General features: G+C 40.4%; 1 protein-coding gene across 1 annotated transcript in view; it reads right to left on the reverse strand.

Moving 5' to 3' along the window:
* Positions 1–963: 963 nt before the first annotated feature.
* Positions 964–20742, reverse strand: part of LOC109873732 (lipase member H) — a 47156-nt gene continuing 27377 nt past the window's right edge. The window contains exons 3-13 of the mRNA XM_020465429.2: positions 15927–16004; positions 14023–14086; positions 13370–13740; positions 13150–13258; positions 12904–13005; positions 12715–12804; positions 12400–12567; positions 12026–12115; positions 11609–11717; positions 11322–11495; positions 964–2316 (exon numbers count right to left, since the gene is read on the reverse strand). Of these exons, the coding sequence (XP_020321018.1) occupies positions 2232–2316; positions 11322–11495; positions 11609–11717; positions 12026–12115; positions 12400–12567; positions 12715–12804; positions 12904–13005; positions 13150–13258; positions 13370–13740; positions 14023–14080 (1356 nt within the window). The 5' untranslated portion in view covers positions 14081–14086; positions 15927–16004 and the 3' untranslated portion in view covers positions 964–2231. The remainder of the gene's footprint in view (positions 2317–11321; positions 11496–11608; positions 11718–12025; positions 12116–12399; positions 12568–12714; positions 12805–12903; positions 13006–13149; positions 13259–13369; positions 13741–14022; positions 14087–15926; positions 16005–20742) is intronic.

The raw sequence follows: 20742 nt of genomic DNA on the forward strand, positions 1-20742 counted from the left end.
ACAGTAATGTATTCTATTGTTAAAGTATCTCTGTTTGTGCAACTATTGTTTTGTATTGTTATTTCTGTGTGTGCAACTACAGTAATGTATTGTATTGCGTTTTCTAAGTGTGCCACTGATTAGGATTTCTCTTCTCTATGTGTTAGCAAAGAGATTCAACTGCTGATGAATGAGCTGGATGAGGAGAAAAGGATTCGCTTGTCATTACAGGTACTGCGGGTCTGTCGGTAGACACGGTAGACATATGGTAGACATATGATCCAAGTACTGAATACATCACTCTATCAAATATGTACCTAACAGAGATTAGGGGTGTACCTCCACATTGTATTAGTGATCAATTTTATGACATTAACTTTTCCTGACTTACAGGCCCAATGCAGTTGTTTTTATATCAACATGAAATCATTTCTGGGTAACAATTAAGTACCTTACTATAATAGTTTTCCATTACATTTACAAAAATAGCAATAATTTAGCTAGGAATGTATGGGAGTGGTCTGAGTGGGGAGGGGGGAATCTGAACTCTCATTGTTATTAGTTTATTAACCAATTTACCACCTTGCTCTTGTGTCTACTTGATGTTACCTCTGGGTCTCATGTCTGTGTGTTGTCTTGTGTCCCAGATGAAGAAGCACAAGTCTAAATGAGCAGGCAGGCTCAAACAGCATGGTATCACCAACAATGCCAGAACAAGTGGTAATCTGTCTCTTAGAATGTTCTCTCAAAATTAAGTATCAATGAAATCCAGACAGGAATTTGCTGTATAGTATCAATGAAATCCAGACAGGAATTTGCTGTATAGTATCAATGAAATCCAGACAGGAATTTGCTGTATAGTATCAATCATTTATGAAACAATAGAAAAATATTGAATATGAATATTTGTTTAAATATAATTAACAATCTTTGTCTATTTGAGAAAAGTTGATGTAACGTATGTAACAAAATAAAACTAATGAGCATCTTCTACAAAAACATTTTATTTCAGCTTATTATGTGACATTTTTTATAAAATAAAAACAAAAAAACAAGCATGTTCTTTAAGTCAAGTGGTTTAAGGTACATGTTCAATTGTATTGGGGTCATTCCACCAATTTGATGTAACTTGGTCAACAAAAAAAACTTTTGATTTCACCTAACTTTAAGTGCCAAAATAAGTAGCAGGGTTAACCAAAACAGGGTTGACCATAACAGGGTTGCTGCTTTACAATGAGGGTGGAAACTTGGAGAAATGTTGGGGTCAAGTCAGTTAAAATCTTCCAAGAAGTCACAGAGGGGCACAGAGGTGCACAGAGGAGGCACAGAGGGACATGTCAAAATGATTCATTTTGGCACTTTAGCAAGTCTTCATTCATATAAAAAATCTGTATTGAATTCTCCACGTGATGTTTAAAAAATATATGTACAATAAACCCCTTCTTTTTGGCACTAAACAGTCGAAGCCCTGTCTAAGGGGGGGGGGGGGGGGGGGGTGTTCTACTAAGCTATATGGACTTGTTTTAAGGTCATACTAAGGATTATTTAGCTAAAAAAATTATCTAAAGGAAGTTAGTTCTTAAGTGTCTGTCATATATCTGAGAGATATAAGAAAGAGCAGGGAACGTATTTAACCCTTCTTTTTGGCACTAAACAGTCTCCATATATACTTCCAATCTTTTTTTAAACGGGTACCGTGGGACCTTCAGACAAGTCTTGTGAGGTCCTAGAGCAAAACAACTGATATTTACTGACAGACGAGTCCCAAGACACTTGTGGAGGTCGTAGAGCAAAACGGAGAACACAATCGTGTTCGAGAGAGTCTCCTCTTTCCATAGAGGGGTTAATTAAGATATCAAAGGGATACAAAATGCACTCTTTTCGTGTAATGACCCATTGACGTGGCTCTCATTCCCAAAAATGTCATATGTATTTACGTTAATAAAATATGTATTTAGTAGTGGTTTCCCACAGATATTATACCACACAGTGGTCTCAGTGATACAGACACAATCATCATAGTACTTTAAAAAAATGCATAAATGAATACAATATATCATTCATTAAAATCATCACACTTACACACATTTACAATGCTCTGGACTCATACTAGACTTAAGCCACTGAATACACAGACCAGAGGGTGAGTAGCATGTAGGCTACCTGGGTCAACTGCCTCACTCCATTTACCCAGAGAGCCATCAAATGGCCACTGCTGACTCTCTACATCATACTGTGTATCTGTTATTGTCTCAGAAGTTGGACTCCTCACAGGGGATGGATCTGAAGGTCACCTCTCTGTTGTCCTCCAGGAGAATGTCATAGCGGCAGAGAGGCCTGTGTGTGAGAGAGGGTGACATGGATGATTTAGTAAAAGGGTACGAGAAGTAAGATGAGAGGTGAAAATGTTATGCAAAATGCACAGAGGAAACAGTGACTTCACATATTGTTAAAGCTACTATATCTCTCCTCTCGTGAATCGGTCTCAACCCGGACCTGCCTATCTCACAGCAGTCAGTTATTCCTTGTCCCTGTTCCCAAGCGGCCTGTAAAAGGCTTCTTTGCCTTGACAACAGACAGGTCACAGCATGGGTTTGGACTAAGCCTCGGTGCCAAGGGCCTTATCGAATAGCGAGCGATCCTCAGAGTCTAATACCCATGCTACCTCACACTCTTGTGAGCAGGGCTTATACCGAAAACATTAAGTACCAACCTCTCCTTGCCTAGCTAGGACTAGATTGAGATACTATACAGACTCCTACTAATGCCTTACTTTTGACAGCTGGGTGTGGAACCATTTCTAGAAACCAGGACACTTAACGCCTCCAGCCAGAACTGTCAATAGGCTAACTGAAATGTTTGGTTTTGTTGTTTTAAGAGGGTCTTTGAGATTCTTGCTGTCATTAAAAGCGCTATACAAATGAAATCTTATTATTAATATAATTTATTATTATAATAAAATCCTCAATCAACTAACTAGAACAAAAGTCCTGAGTAAAATACATGCACTTGTCTGACTCTTTAACTTAATGGAAACAGGTTTGGAAATAATAAAACAAGTTTATTAAAAGTTTCACAACAGGTTTAAGAAGTCCATGTGGTTACATTTAATCACATGTACATGACAAATGCAATATTTATTTGACAATACATAATGCTTTTGGCGCCTTTAACTACATCCCGTTAGGCATTGTTTTATTGTATTGACTGTGTTTCTGAATGTGTAATACACTACATTACCAGAAGTATGTGGACACTTGCTCGTCGAACATCTCATTCCAAAATCATGGGCATTAATATGGAGTTGTATTGATTATGGATCCCCTGCCAAAGCAGCAGCTACTCTTCCTGGGGTCCGGCAAAATTAAGTCAGTTCATACTATTTATAAAACATAACAATACATTCACAGATTTGTTGATAGTGCTGTTACGAAGGTAGAGCAGAGATTTACTTCTCCCCATCTTAGCTACTGTTGTATCAATATGTTTTGACCTTTTGCTGCTATAACAGCCTCCACTCTTCTGGGAAGGCTTTCGACTAGATGTTGGAACATTGTTGCGGGGACTTTTTCGAGTCAGCCACAATAGCATTAGTGACGTCGGGCACTGATGTGCGATTAGGCCTGGCTCGCAGTCGGCATTCCAATTCCTCCCAAAGGCGTATGATGGGGTTGAGGTCAGGGCCCTTTCCAGGCCAGTCAAGTTCTTCCACACCGATCTGGATAAACCATTTCTTTATGGAGGTCGCTTTGTGCACAGGGGCATTGTCACACTGAAACAGGAAAGGGCCTTCCCCAAACTGTTGCCACAATGTTGGAAGCACAGAATTGTCTAGAATGGCATTTTATGCTAAAGCGTTAAGGAGCCTAGCCCGAACCATGAAAAAAAGCCCCAGACTATTATTCCTCCACCATCAAACTTTACAGTTAGCACTATGCATTCAGGCAGGTAGTGTTCTCCTGGCATCCGCCAAACCCAGATTCATCCGTCGGATTTCCAGATGGTGAAGCATGATTCATCCCTCCAGAGAATGCGTTTCCACTGCTCCATAGTCCAATGGCGGCGAGCTTTACACCACTCCAGCTGACGCTCAGCATTGTGCATGGTGATCTTAGGCTTGTGTACTACTGCTCGGCCATGGAAACCAATGAAGCTCCCGACGAACAGTTCTTGTGCTTAAGTTGCTTTCAGAGGCAGATTGGCCCTCTGTAGTAAGTGTTGCAACCGAGGACAGATTATTTTTACACGCTACGTGCTTCAGCACTCAGTGGTCCCCTTCTGTGAGCTTGTGTGGCCTACCACTTTGCAGCTGAGCCGTTGTTGCTGCTAGACGTTTGCATTTCACAATAACAGCACTTACAGTTGACCAGGGCAGTTCTAGCAGGGCAGAAAAGGTGGCATCCTATGATGGTCCCACGTTGAAAGCCACTGAGCTCTTCAGTATGGGCCAGTCTACTGCCAATCTTTGTCTATGGAGATGGCATGGATGTGTGCTGGATTAAATACAGCTGTCAGCAACGGGTGTGGCTGAAATAGCCGAATCCAGTAATTTGAAGGGGTGTCCACATACTTTTGTGTATGTGTGTGTATATATATATATATATATACACATACACAAAAGTATGTGGACACCCCTTCAAATTACAGTCTACTGCCTACTATATATATATATATATATATATATATATATATAGTGCATTTTCCTAGAATCATTACGGACCATAGCCCTTTGACCTTTATGTTTAAGCTCAAATGCAAATGTTACTCAACACAGAAAGATGTTTTTGGAAAAACATTTATACAATGAAGTATGCCCAACTGTTGTCTGGGAATCTGTTAAAGCAAGGCGGTGTATCATGTCTAACTCTTAACATGAGAAAAAGAAGACCCCATTTAGAATAATAGAACAGAAAATCCACGATTTAGGAAGAAAACACAATTTGGATAGAAATGTTGAAACCCTTCAACAGTTGGAACACTTTGAAGCTTGAATATAACACAATAAGCACCCGATCTGCAGAGATTGCTGCCATCAAATTCAATAAGAGAGAGAAAGAAGGAAGAGGAATATCCCATCTACTGTATAACATTCAAACCAAAGATGGTAGTATGACAATGGATCCTTCTAAAATGAACTCGGTCTTAAAAACATTCTATCACAAACGGTATCAATCTGAAAAACAAAAGCTCAAAGGAGGATATAGACAATTTCCTTAAGGCTGTTTTACCAATTATAAGTGCACCAGAGAAAATGTATATGGATAGAAACATTACCCCATGTGAACAATTGGAGGCCATCAATAATCTACAAATTGGGAAATCTCCTGGTAATGATGAATTCCCAGTTGAATGTTATAGACATTTTTGTCCCAAATGATTAAAGCCAATGTTACTTACACTCACAGTAGCACTAGAAAAAAATAAACTTCCCAAGTCACTATGTTTGGCTACAATCCCGCTACTTAAAAATAAAGTAATGCAGAGCCTTCCACCCAGTATCAATTTCGAAAGTGGATTACAAAATCCAAAGAAAAACATTTTTAGTTGATTCACTCAGATCAAGTAGGGTTTTCAGACAATCGCTGCAGTTTTTTCAATATAATTACATTTACATTTTAGTCATTTAGCAGATGCTCTTATCTAGAGCGACCTACACTTACAGTAGTGAGTGCATACATTTTCATACTTTATCATTTGTACTTTATAACTTTATAATCCATCACTCCATATGGTGTAATGTGCATATTTGGTGGCTGTCTTAAAACTGTTTGGTTTTGGTCCGGTTTATATTTAGTGGATTGAACCATTGTACAAATTTGTACAAGTGTCTTTACAAACAAATGGACAGATCTCTGAATCATTTAAGTTATCAAGAGGAACAAGACAGGGAAGACCTTTGTCAAGTTATTTATTTTCTCTAGCCACAGGAAACCCTAGCATCAATCATTAGAAATCATGGCTCAATCTGGGGCATAGAGATTGGTGGAGATCAACATGTAATATCATTGTATGCAGATTACAGCTGACATTTTACTTTATTTATCTGTTAGACACCTATGGTGCTGTATCAGGATTCAAAGTGAACTGGGAGAAAACTGAAATAATATATATTTCTGCTTAGAAAGTACATTTAAGTGGAAATAGACAAACACACATATGCAATACCTGGGTGTACTTATACCATGCAATCTGGAGGAGGCATATAAAATCAATTACTCTCCTTTAATAGATGGGTTTGAATCTGATGTTCAGAGATGGAGATCTCTCCCTATTTCTATGTTAGGTAGGGTCAACATAATCAAAAATAATATATTACGAAGGTTGATGTATTTTTTCCAGGCCTTGTCAGTTTCAATTGCATCCAACTTTTAAATAGAATAAATGGTCTGCTCTCCAACTTTAATTGGAATGGAAAACCTCAAGAGTCAAGTTGACTGTTTTAAACTTACCCTATACAGCTGAAGGTCTTGGAATACCTCATATGAAGACGTATTACTGCGTTCAAAGGACAGCAGACTATCCTCGTGCGTGGAGGAGTATCGAAGGCACAAATTTAATACTGTATGATCTAAAATATACTTACTACTTCGGGTCCATGGCGTTGATGAAAACAACAGACAATCCAACAATCAATAAGACTATTGAACAATTAATAAAATGGCCCCCCAGACTATTTATATTGACCCCTTCCCCACATTTGTTTTGACACTGTTACTACTCTTTGTTTATTATCTAAAGTTGAAGTCAGAAGTTTACATACACTTAGGTTTCAGTCATTGAAACTCGTTTTTCAATCACTCCACAAATTTCTTGTTAACAAACTATAGTTTTGGCAAGTCTACTTTGTGCATGACACAAGTAATCTTTCCAACAATTTGTTTACAGATAGATTATTTCACTTATAATTCACTGTATCACAATTCCAGTGGGTCAGAAGTTTACATACACTCAGTTGACTGTGCCTTTAAACAGCTTGGAAAATTCCAGAAAATGATGTCATGCTTTAGAAGCTTCTGATAGGCTAATTGGCATCATTAAAGTCAATTGGAGGTGTACCTGTGGATGTATTTCAAGGCCTACCTTCAAACTCAATGCCTCTTTGCTTGACATCATGGGGAAATCCAAAGAAATCAGCCAAGACCTCAGAATTTTTTTTGTAGACCTCCACATGTCTGGTTCATCCTTGGGAGCAATTTCCAAATTCCTGAAGCTACCACGTTCATCTGTACAAACAATGGTACGCAAGTATAAATACCATGGCACAGCGCAGCCGTCATACCGCTCAGGAAAGAGACGCGTTCTGTCTCCTAGAGATGAACGTACTTTGGTGCGGAAGTGAAAATCAATCCCAGAACTACAGCAAAGGACCGTGCGAAGATGCTGGAGGAAACAGGTACAAAAGTATCTATATCCACAGTTAAACGAGTCCTATATCGACATAACCTGAAAGGCTGCTCAGCAAGGAAGAAGCCACTGCTCCAAAACCGCAATAAAAAAAGACTACGGTTTGCAACTGCACATGGGGACAAAGACATACTTTTTGGAGAAATGTCCTCTGGTTTGATTAAACAAAAATAGAACTCTTTGGCCATAATGACCATTGTTATGTTTGGAGGAAAAAGGGGGAGGCTTGCAAGCCGAAGAAAACCATTCCCAACCAGGAAGCACGGGGGTGGCAACATCATATTGTGGGGGTGCTTTGCTGCAGGAGGGACTGGTGCACTTCACAAAATAGATGGCATCATGAAGAGGGGAAATTATGTGGATATATTGAAGCAACATCTCAAGATCAAGTCAAGTCAAGAAGTTAAAGCTTGGTCGCAAATGGGTCTTCCAAATGGACAATGACCCCAAGCATACTTCCGAAATTGTAGCAAAATGGCTTAAGGACAACAAAGTCAAGCCATTGGAGTGGCCATCACAAAGCCCTGACCTCATTCCTATATACAATTTGTGGGCAGAACTGAAAAAGTGTGTGTGAGCAAGGAGGCCTACAAACCTGACTCAGTTACACCAGCTTTGTCAGGAGAAATGTGCCAAAATTCACCCAACTTATTGTGGGAAGCTTGTGGACGGCTAACCAAAAGGTTTGACCCAAGTTAACCCAAGCTACCAAATACTAATTAAGTGTATGTTAACTTCTGACCCACTGGGAATGTAATGAAATAAATAAAACCTGAAATAAATCATTCTCTCTACTATTGTTCTGACTTTTCACATTCTTAAAATAAAGTGGTGATCCTAACTGACCTAAGACAGGGAATTTTGACTAGGATTAAATGTCAGGAATTGTGAAAAACTGAGTTTAAATGTAAGGTGTATGTAAACTTTCGACTTCAACTGTATGCAGTCACTTTACCCATACCTACTTACACCAATTACCTAGACTAACCTGTACCCCCACACATTGATTCGGTACCGGTACCCCTGGTATATAGCCTCATTATTGTTATTTTATTGTTACACTTTTTATAATTTTTTACTTTAGTTTATTTGGTAAATATTTTCTTAACTATTTCTTGAACTGTTTTGTTGGTTAAGGGCTTGTAAGTACGATTTTCACGGTAACCTGTTGTTTTCGGCGCATGTGACAAATAAAGTTTGATTTGATTCTCAATACCATTCGTATTTGGGAAAATGTACATAAATTCATGGAATAACCCCACCATATATCCAGTGTTTACTGACAACACATTTAAGTTCTGGTCCCAAAGTGGCATCTTGATTTAAAAAAAATCTCTACTGTGATTCAATCAATAAAATAAAAGAGTTGTATTATCCAAGGCCAATTTCTTCAAGTCCTTACAACTCTGAAATCTTATTTAATCGCTTCAACAGAATCTGGATACACTTAAAGCCTCTGGCACAGAAATAATACTGAAAGAAGCTGCTACAACAAAGAAGTTGATTGAAGTTATATTAAGGGTTGATTAAAACATAAGGGGAAAATGGGAAACAGATCTAAAGAAAGAAATTGAGGAGAACAATTGGTCATAGAGATGTGAAAATGTTCATACCTGCCCTACAACCTAAAACATAAAATAATGCAATTTAAGATCATCTATAGGACTCACCTCACTCCTGCCAGAATGCATGTAATGCACCACGAAATGTCACATCTCTGTTAGAGATTCAAAAAGCACAAAGGAAACCTATTACATATATTGTGATAAACTGACACCATTTTGGGATAATGTATGTCAGGGATCATAAACTAGATTCAGCCACAGGGGCGGCAGGGTAGCCTAACTGACTTGCCTAGTTAAATAAAGGTTAAAAAATTAAAATAAAAAACTGGCCAATTTCTTTTCTTGAGCAGATGGTCTGGGGGCTGGAACATAATTACAAATCATTTGTATACTACAAATTGACTGCAAGAAGCTCAAACAGTTATAATATAATTTGACGTAAACAGTCATTTCAAACCTTGTATACGATCCCGTGCCTTTCTATTATGCATCGGAATACTTGGGAACAGATGAACAAAATTAAAATACATTGGAGCTGATTTCCTGGTGTTTTTACTGTCTTTTATGTCCAACAATGAAAACATATATATATTTATTTATACAGTATATACAGTACCAGTCAAGAGTTTGGACACACCTACTCATTCCAGATTTTTCTTTATTTGGACTATTTTCTATATTGTAGAATAATCCTGAAGACATCAAAAACTAATAACGCATGGAATCATGTAACCAAAAAAGTGCTAAACAAATCAAAATATATTTTATATCTGAGATTCTTCAAAGTACCCACCCTTTGCCTTGATGACAGCTTTGCACACTCTTGGCCATGAGAAACAAGATTATCTGATCTGATGAAATCAAGATTGAACTCTTTGGCCTAAATGCCAAGCATCACTTCTGGAGGAAACCTGGCACCATCCCTACAGTGAAGCATGGTGGTGGCAACATCATGCTGTGGGGATGTTTTTTCAGTGGCAGGGAGTAGTCAGGATCGAGGCAAAGATGAACAGAGCAAAATACAGAGAGATCCTTAAATCCTTAAACTTGCTCCAGAGCACTCAAGACCTCAGCCTGGGGTGAAGGTTCACCTTCCAACCAGACATCAACCCTAAGCACACAGCCAAGACAACGCAGGAGTGGCTTCGGGACTAGTCTCTGAACGTCTTTGAGTGGCCCAGCCAGAGCCCGGACTTGAACCTGATCGAACATCTCTGGAGAGACCTAAAAATAGCCGTGCAGCAATGCTCCCAATCCAACCTGACAGAGCTTGAGAGGATCTACAGAGAAGAATGGGAGAAACTCCCCATATACAGGTGTGCCAAGCTTGTAGCGTCATACCCAAGAAGGCTTGATGCTGTAATCGCTGCCAAAGGTGCTTCAACAAAGTACTGAGTCTGATACTTTTTGCTAATAAATTAGCAAACATTTCTAAAAACCTGTTTTTGATTTGTCAGTACGTGGTATTGTGTGTAGATTGATGAGGGGGAAAAAACAATTTAATAAATTTTATAATAAGGCTGTAACGTAACAAAATGTGGAAAAAGTCAAGGGGTCTGAATACTTTCCGAAGGCACCGTGTGGAGACTGTTTAGTTATATATATATATTTATTTTACATGTATTTTTCTTATCTCTCAGATGTAGGATAGACACTTCAGAACAAACTTTTTGAACATTTTTGGGGTGGGACTATCTGTTGTTCCATGTAGTGAATCTGTTATTCGATGCATTTGTATGGGTTAACAGGGCTTAGATTGTTTAGTGACAAATAAGGAGTTATATACATGAACATAAAAAAAACATGTTTCCTGATCTTTCTTGTATCGCTCAGGACAGACGAGGCTTCTCTTAAAACTTATTTGGGATAGGGGGCAGCATTTTCACTTTTGGATGAATAGCGTGCCCAGAGTGAACTGCCTGCTACTCAGTCCCAGAAATGGACCAATTTTGGATGGGTGCACTTACTGTATACAATGATTTATGTGTGTCTCTAAGTGTGCATATGCTATCTCTCTGGGTATAAAACCTTGCTCCTTTTTCAACATATGCTGCTTTTCAAATGGAACATATAACATTTCTACAGTATACCTCAAACGGCAGATACACAGGATGTCATTATCTAAGTATAATTTCCTGCTGCAACAACAGACTTTTACTCTTCACTCAACCCCAAAAGATCCCTTGCATCGGCAGGATTCACATTTTACTTCACACAAGGTTTATTTAACATTTCCAATTTTAATAAAATTATAATTGCTATCAACCTTTTCCAACAACACGAAAGGGAAAAGTAAAAGAAAAGGTACCACGTAGAAAATAGGTGACACGTGATAGAAGCTTTAGAGGAAAGAAGATGTGACGGAACACTGACCTGTCTTTGCGCTCCAAGTGTGTGAGACGGATGCGGAGCACCCGTAGTTTGTACTTAGGTTTAAATGCATTCACCCTGGAGAATTTGATTGAGATCTTGTGGACTTTCTGAAGGTCTTTTTCAAACTGGGCCAGTAATCGGGTCTCCGAGTACTTCTTAAAACTGGATGCTTTACTGAAGAAGGAGAGCATATGAGATGTTAATGAGATTCCCCAGAGTGTCCATCTATACTGTATGTACAGTATGTGTTGTTTTGGTAATGATACAGTGAGTAAATAGTTACTTACTGGTTTATTGTTGCCTCTGTCACCTCACTACCATTGTGTAGTTTTATGGTGATGTAGCCCCAGCGAGTATCACGGTTCCATGTTACAATGTCCACCCAATAGCTCGTCTCTGAGAGAGAGAGAGGTCAAAAAGTACATACATTAATTTGATTTCCTCTGACCAATGACCTAGTTACAGACTCTGTATGTTTCCATTCATTGAATAGGCGTAGTAACATATTTTAACAACTTTGACAGAGCTCTTGTTAGTGTTGCTATACTGTATGTTTGCCTGATCATTTAAAATAAGCCAGGCACGCAAAGCTAGACCAGGAAGACCGTCACAGAAAAATTACTGGCCATTATGTACAACAGTATTCCCGGCAAGTCTCTCTTTAGAGGTCAAACGTGTGTGCAAGCTGATGATTATTCTCTTACTGCAGTATGGTGTCTGTTTATTGGTGGTGAAGAAAGCCTTGGTTTGCTGCAGAGGAACCAGAGACTCCTTCCACTCTATGATGTCATAACCTGAAACAACAGATAAAACAGCCATGTTATGTCTATGTGAAGGGACACTGCCTTCCAAAACAGAAAGATCTGATGTGATTGGTCCAAATAGCAACTAGTGTGAAAAAAAAATATCAGAATTGGGCTGCATGTGTAAGTGCAGCCTATGTGCCATTCAGTAATGTACATTAGCTTAATTAAGGCCTTGATTTTGGCGAGTAGGTAAACTATCACATCTTTATGTGATTATAAAAAGCTTTTAATGAGATGAAACTCATGAATCTAAGGGGAGTTAGAGGGCCCACCAAATACAGGGCATCCAGCAGGTTTGAATTGATCACAATCCATGCAAAGTCCGTCCAGGAAGTCAGTGTAGGAGGTGCAGGGGAAAGCTCTGATGTTACAGGTCCGGTTCAGGGAACCCAGATAGAGGAGCACTGATCTCTGGTGGTCACACTTAAAATATCCAGACCCTGGGAGAGTAGGAAGGGGAGAACTGAGGATGGATTTAGAGGACATCAGTGATGTATTTACCATTACAGGAATAAACTATGTGATACACATGTTGAATTTATATCTAATGTATCATTCGAAGGACGGTCTCTTACTAAGCGACTTACCTGATAAGATGGTCAGTGGACAGCCAGGCTGGTCGGCTCCACCGTTAGCATAGAAATCAATGTGGCCCAAAGGCTTCCTGAAACCAAATGCTGGTAATGCACAATGAACACGTGACAGAACAGGAAACACATCACATAACTACATGATTCCCATTGTATTAAACCAAACAGGCAAGCAGAGGCACATACCGTCCATGTCTGTGTGCACAACGTCTACAAACTGTGCATCTGTAGGGTCCAGACGATCCTCAGGGGGTTTCCCGTTGAACTGAGGCCCCGCTGGATCTACAGCTGATCAGGTCAATATCAGATCAGTACAGATGTAGGATCTTCATTTTATCACTCTTTGCAAACTTATAGTGTATTCAAGGTTTTTAAAGACTTCTAAAGTTTGTATCCATAATAAAAACAACAAAGAAGAAAATCTATTCGAACCTGTGATCCTCCCAATTTTGCCATTAAACTTGGCTCCAACAAAGCCTGTGATGTGAGCTCCTAGACTGAGCCCAATCATATGGATGGAACTAAGAGAGGCACCATTCTCCTGATACAGACAAAACAGGCAAAAGAGATACTACACTGTTAGTACAAAGTAATACATTTGGCCCTCATCAAATATGTTAGGTATTCAGACTTAGCACTCATTCTTAATAACCTGCATGTTTCGGATGAAGGCAGTGAGGTTGTCCGCTGTATCTCGTGAGTAGGTCACAACTTTCAGGTAGTTGATATTGGCAGCTCCGCGGTTCCAGTCCACCACCAGGACATTCATGTCTCCGCGGGCCAACAGCTGCTCTATGATGTTATTCAACCAGTTGGGCGGAGCGCCCGTAGGACGGTAGCCATGAACGACAAAAGTGGTGGGCTTGGTGAGGTTGAACTGGGGCTGGGCTGACAGGTTATGGTGGGACAGCTCCTGACCACAGGTCAGATTAGCTCTGGTGTACAGCAACAGCTTCACATACAGACTGGTTCCAATGATAGCGTGATAAAGGTCCAGATAAGTGAACACATCACATTCATGGGCTAGAGACAGGGTTAGTCAAGGGGAAAGAGAGAGAGTCAGAAAGAAGAAATCACCGTCATTGCTGATTGGGAAGTAACATAAGCAGCCTTTCCTTTAAGTGACTGCTTACACAGCCTATTTATGTGATGATTTAAAGTTTCCAAATGGTCTGCCAATAGCTGGGGGGGGGGAATTGTTTGATGTCCCCACCCTATGTGTAGCACAGTTAAAGTGCACTTAATCAAGTGTGTATGTATGTGTGTGTGTGTGCATGCGTGTGTGTGTGTGTTAGGTCACCATACCTCTATATATTTCAACAGATCCCAGCAGCAGTGCCAGGAACCACCAAAAGATCATCATTCAGGTCTGCAAAGGTTACAAAATGTCATAAAACAGGGTGAATCTTTTTCTCCAACTATTGTCAAATAACACTATTTGATTGTACATTAACATGATGAGACCAGTTGACTGAGCTGGATATCTCTGTCCCTCTCGCTTACATTTGTGATTATGTGATTATGGTGAATTTGTGTACTACTGGGCATGCCGTGGTGCTGCATTTGCTTCACCGCATCAATAAGGGAATGTGTGAACTTGTAGAGCAGGCAAAAGAGGGACGATTTCGAAAAGTGTAAGTTCTCTAAAGCTAGTGAGCTATTTTTGATTGCAATTGAGAAGTATCCCTCAATTGTCACTGGAGAGTCACTCTGTCATCAGAACAGCTCATGGACATAGGTTGATACTGAAGCAGCACTCTGGTCATGTAAATGTAATGACAGATCAGCACTAGGTAATTTACTAGGTAGTTTTCTAATCCTGATTCTGCAGTGTGTGATCCCATGTGTGTGGCTTTCTTCGTTGTTACAATAAAATTAATGAGGAGATAGGAAGACATTCTTCCTGACTGATCCTGCATTCAGCTCAAACAGTGATAGGCATTACTGATGGGCACTGATATGGCAAGTATCAGCTGCATTTTTTCTAACCAATGTCAATATCACATTGGTTTGAATGACATTGTGTGGACTGTGTGGGCTTCACTTCAAAGGCTTGTGAAATTCAGACAACTGCTTGCTGATTGCCCATTGGGTCAGGTATGAATGTTCTGGGGTCCTAACATTCCCAGTCAGTTTGAATACAATGGGAAGCCATCAGCAGGCAGTTAAGTATGCTAAACTGAGAGCCTGTGAGAGGGTTTGTGACAGCCGGCCGGAACAGTCATGTATGCTCTTTTACATAAAAGTGTAGGTTAACAGCAAGGATAAAACAATATCTTGATATGCCTTGCTCAAACAATAATGATATCATATTGCATTAGTGATATTGGTGCTCACCACTAAGACAGCACAGACACCTTCCTAATTAGTAGCACAGATATAAGCACATTATCATTGCATTCTTTGGAACTAAAGGGACAGTAACTTCCAAAGTTGCCTCACCCTCCCGCCTACAGTTTCACTTCCTGTTTGTATGAGAAAGGGATCCAATCTTTGTCTTAGTACAGTTTTTAATAGAAATGTATTCCTAGGAAAAATGTGTAAGCCTATAGCATGCATAAAAGTAAGTGTGTGTATGTGTGAGAGAGAGAGAATGAGATAGAGAGATAATAAAATAGATTAAAAGGAAGTTGGTAAAAGGAAAACATTTGTTTCTGACCACCAAAACCTAATGCAGTAATAACACCGTTGATCTACCCTGTGACAACGACACTGCTTGGCTGTCAATGTGAAACCTTGTGGTTAATCCTTATAGTTGTGTTCAAAACTTCTTGGATGTGGTCATGTACTGAGCTGGATTGTCATCAAAACACAAAGCTAATAATCCACACAACCGGGAGCCGGTTAGATGACTGAATGCAATGTGAATGTTGAATGGCTTCACTGCAGGTAGATTGTAGGTTTTAATATTTAGTAATTAGAATGGAAAAAAAGGGTTAAAAGTAATCCACACAATCAGAAGAACAATGCCTGTACATGTTGACAACGTGTTTTATTTACATTATTAGACCTCACATGTTTACAGTAATAAAAACCCTGCCGTAATGCCATTCTCCATAGTGTACATGCTGTAGTCTGCTCTGCCAACAATCTACTCTATTATAGAATAACAATACTGCTGAAGAAGCTTTAAAACCTTATTCAGGGAGAAATATAGGGAGTATGAGAGAGATAAGCAGAAAGGAATTGAGACATTGTGGAAGACTTACCTTGTTGTTAGCTGGGGAGCACTGGTTCCCTGCGCTCAGTGTGTCAAGTTCCAGAGCCCTCTATTCATGTCTGCGTGTCTGTGTTCAATAGAGAAAGTAAAAGAGGTGAGACCACAGAGCGATATAAACTCCCACTGTTCTAGCCTGGCCACACCCCCCTGCCCAAGGACATAATTTGGCACATTCCTACTCGGGTTGCTGAGATAGCTTTCTAGTATCTATCAAATCAAAACTTGTCACATTCGCTGAATACAGTGTGGACCTTACAGTGAAATGCTTACTTACAAGCCCTTAACCAAAAATGCAGTTAAGAAAAATACCTTAAAAAAAAGAAGAAATAAAAGTAACAAATAATTAAAGAATAACAATAATCAACTCTGCAACCTGCTGGTAGAACAATCAGAAGAGACCTTGACAATTTCACTTGCCATAAAAACACAATTGTCTCTTGTCAAAAAGTTGTATATTTTATTAAGAGCATTAGAGACACATCAAATCAAAAATCAAATCAAATGTATTTATATAGCCCTTCGTACATCAGCTGATATCTCAAAGTGCTGTACAGAAACCCAGCCTAAAACCCCAAACAGCAAGCAATGCAGGTGTTGAAGCACGTTGGCTAGGAAAACTCCCTAGAAAGGCCAAAACCTAGGAAGAAACCTAGAGAGGAACCAGGCTATGAGGGGTGGCCAGTCCTCTTCTGGCTGTGCCGGGTGGAGATTATAACAGAACATGGCCAAGATGTTCAAATGTTCATAAATGACCAGCATGGTCAAATAATAGGTCTGGGACAGGTAGCACATCCGGTGAACAGGTCAGGATTCCATAGCCGCAGGCAGAACAGTTGAAACTGGAGCAGCAGCACGGCCAGGTGGACTGGGGACAGCAAGGAGTCATCATGGCAGGTAGTCCTGAGGCATGGTCCTAGGGCTCAGGTCCTCCGAGAGAGAGAAAGAGAGGTACATATATTAGCTCAGGGAACTGAAGTATGATGAAAGTCTAGAGAAAGGAAAAACAAAAAAAAGACAATAGTGAAGCAAAGCAAACACATTCATACATGCAAAAATTCAATATCACAAATACAGTACACAAAACATCGAAATCAAAGGACAACAGACACAACATTATAATGAGGAGATAAGGGACAAATGTAAGAAGTAAAAGAAGTAAGAAGTAAAACAACACAATCTTTGGTTGTGGAAAAATATATGGAGGTAGTCAGCACTCCTGACTGCCAGTTACTATATGATGTAGTCAGTGTTATGCATTAGCCAGCTCCATTGTTGCTGCGGTGCCAAACTTGCTTGATTGGCAGGGCAGACAGCACTGATTGAGTGAGCTGAACAGAGCAGCTACCTGACAAGATGTCCCATTCAATCAAAGTTGATTGAATACAGCCCTAGGTCTTTGGAAGAGCAGTGCAAAAAGCATTACATAGTCTATTCACTCCTAGGGAGCCAACATGAAAAACGGCCTTTCTATTTACATAACCCAGTAGGTAAGGCAAGGCATCGCTCTGCCGGCATCTCCACGGGGGACCAGTACAAATAAATGTGTAAATGTATGCACTCACTACTGTAAGTTGCTCTGGATAAGAGCGCCTGCTAAATGACATACCGGTAAATGTTATTGTAAATATAAGGAAACCAGTCAATAATAATTTAAAAAAATCATTAGGCCCTAATCTATGGATTTCATATGACTGGGAATACAGATATGCATCTGTTGGTCAGAGATACCTTAAGAAAAGGTAGGGATGTGCATCAGAAAACCATTCAGTGTGACCACTGTTTGCCTCATGCAGCTTCACACATCTCCTCTGCATAGAGTTGATCAGGCTGTAGAATGTTGTCCCACACCTCTTCAATGGTTGTGCGAAGTTGTTGGATATTGGCGGGAACTGGAACACGCTGTTGATCCAAACATGCTCAATGGGTGACATGTCTGGTGAGTATGCAGGCCATTGAGGAAATGGGACATTTTCAGCTTCCAGGAATTGTGTACAGATCCTTGCGATATGGGGCTGTGCATTATCATGCTGAAACATGAGGTGATGGTGGCGGATGAATGGCACGACATTGGGCCTCAGGATCTCGTCACGTTATCTCTGTGCATTCAAATTGCCATCAATAAAATGCAATTGTGTTCGTTGTCCGTAGCTTATGCCTGTCCATACCATAACCCCATGGGGCACTCTGTTCACAACGTTGACATCAGCAAACTGCTCGCACACACAACGCCATACACGCTGTTTGCCATCATCCCAGTACAGTTGAAACCAGGATTCATCCGTGAAGAGCACATTTCTCCAGCATGCGAGTGGCCATCGAAGGTGAGCATTTGCTCACTGAAGTCGGTTAAGACGCCAAGCTGCAGTCAGGTCAAGACCCTGGTGAGGATGACGAGCACGCCGATGAGATTCCCTGACACGGTTTCTGACAGTTTGTGCAGACATTTTTCAGTTGCGCAAACCCACAGTTTCATCAGCTGTGACTGGCTTCAGACGATCCCGCAGGTGAAGAAGCCAGATGTGGAGGTCCTGGGCTGGCGTGGTTACACGTGGTCTGCAGTTGTAAGGCCGGTTGGACAAACTGCCAAATTCTCTTTGGCAAAGAAATTAACATTAAATTCTCTGGCAACAGCTCTGGTGGACCTTCCTGTCAGCATGCCAATTGCACGGTCCCTCAAAACTTGAGACATCTGTGGCATTGCCCCAGCACAAGGTGCACCTGTGTAATGATCATGCTGTTTAACCAGCTTCTTGATATGCTACACCTGTCAGGTAGATGGATTATCTTGGCAAAGGAGAAATGTTCACCAACAGGGATGTAAACAAACATTTCTAGTCCATCGCCAAACATTTCTGTAAAAAAACTACTTTTAAGCCTTGTGGTCCTATTTTTTTTTTATTAGTCTCGGGCTGTTGGTGGTATGTGTAGCCAATTCAGCTGCCCTGCTCGCCGGGTAGGCAAACTGTTGCCATTTCATGTGTCTGAAGGTACAAACTCTGCCTTCCCGGTGGGCCTGGAGAGGAAATCAAGTGCACTATAACTTCGCTGGCCAATCAGATTGCTCAGATGAACGAGTCTGCAGGAATTTAGCAGCCATAAAAGAAAGCTAAAGGCAAAATTGATACTGTGAGATTTCAAAACGTTTAAAACAATGACTAGAGCGAGACTGTCAACGAATACAGCAAAGAGCTGCTGTTTTTATGAATGTGCTCATGTTAAGTTCTTACTTAGCATGGTCAACACTTTGTATTCACCACTTGTATAAACCATCAAATGCGCGTTCTTCATATTTCCACTCAGCGCCACAACAAGCAGTGCAGCAGTAATGAATAAGTAGGAAAGTGTATCTATAGTCTTGCGTTGTTGTTATTATTAGCGGCTTGGGTCTTTTTTATATCAAGGATTATTTCACGATCTCTGTTCATAGGAGTAACAACATGAATTTGTGCATGAGGGAGAAATAATGCAGTGCGACTCGAGTTTTCGCTATCAGCTGGAAGACACTGTCCCTTTTTGGTCAGTGTCAGTGGAGGAAAGGGAGAGCGGAAGGATATTGAGAGACGGCCCTTCAGTCTGCTGCTCTCTCCCTCCGCTGAGACTGACCATCAGATGCAGGCACCATCAGCCCAGTAAATTAAAAAGCAAATTATTTAAATGTATGCTCACTCAGCTGTACCTCATAAGTAATACATCAATGGATCTATTACCGGTGTGATCATAAGTTAAACCTTGGTTGCAAAATGGGTCTTCCAAATGGACAATGACCCCAAGCATACTTCCAAAGTTGTGGCAAAATGGCTCAAGGACAACAAAGTCAAGGCATTGGAGTGTCCACCATAAAGCCTTGACCTCAATCCCATAGAAAATTTGTGGGCAGAACTGAAAATGCTTGTGCGAGCAAGGAGGCCTACAAACCTGACTCAGTTACACCAGCTCTGTCAGGAGGATTGGGCCAAAATTCACCCAATTATTGTGGGAAGCTTGTGGAAGGCTACCCCAAACATTTGACCCAAGTTAAACAATTTAAAGGCAATTCTACCAAATACTATTGAGTGTATGTCAACTTCTGGGATCCACTGGGAATGCAATGAATGAAATAAAATATGAAATAAATCATTCTCTCTATTATTGTTCTGACATTTCACATTCTTAAAATAAAGTGGTGATCCTAACTGACCTAAGACAAGAATTTTTACTAAGATTAAATGTCAGGAATTGTGAAAACTGAGTTAAATATATTTGGCTAAGGTATATGTCCTATCCGGACCCGTTTTACTGCCTACGCGGAGCCCCACCGGGCCTTCACAACTGGACTGCTGACGTTATCTACCCGAAGGAGATCCGGCTGGCTCCTCCGTCGCGACGTTACCTGAACGCCCATCTGCGGCCTGCTAACCGTTAGCTGTCTTACCGGCTGCTATCTGAATAGACAATCGGACAATTTATTTATTTTTATTATTATTATGTTTTCTTCTTGGGCCTCTATAACTATATCTATAGTTTTTATTTTTGTTGTTGTTGTGTGATTTGGATTAATCCCCTCTACCACACGGAACCCCACTAATCTACTGACGGAACGCAAGAGGTGGCTAATAACGACCTCCATCCTATGCTAGCTTGCTACCGATGGCCTGGCTAGCTGTCTAAATCACCAACCAACCTCTCCACTCACTGGACCCTTTTGATCACTCGACTAAGCATGCCTCTCCTTAATGTCAATATGTCTTGTCCATTGCTGTTCTGGTTAGTGTTTATTGGCTTATTTCACTGTAGAGCCTCTAGTCCTGCTCACTATACCTTATCCA

The sequence above is a fragment of the Oncorhynchus kisutch genome, linkage group LG29 (genome assembly GCF_002021735.2).
Source record: "Oncorhynchus kisutch isolate 150728-3 linkage group LG29, Okis_V2, whole genome shotgun sequence".
Lineage (NCBI taxonomy): Eukaryota > Metazoa > Chordata > Actinopteri > Salmoniformes > Salmonidae > Oncorhynchus > Oncorhynchus kisutch.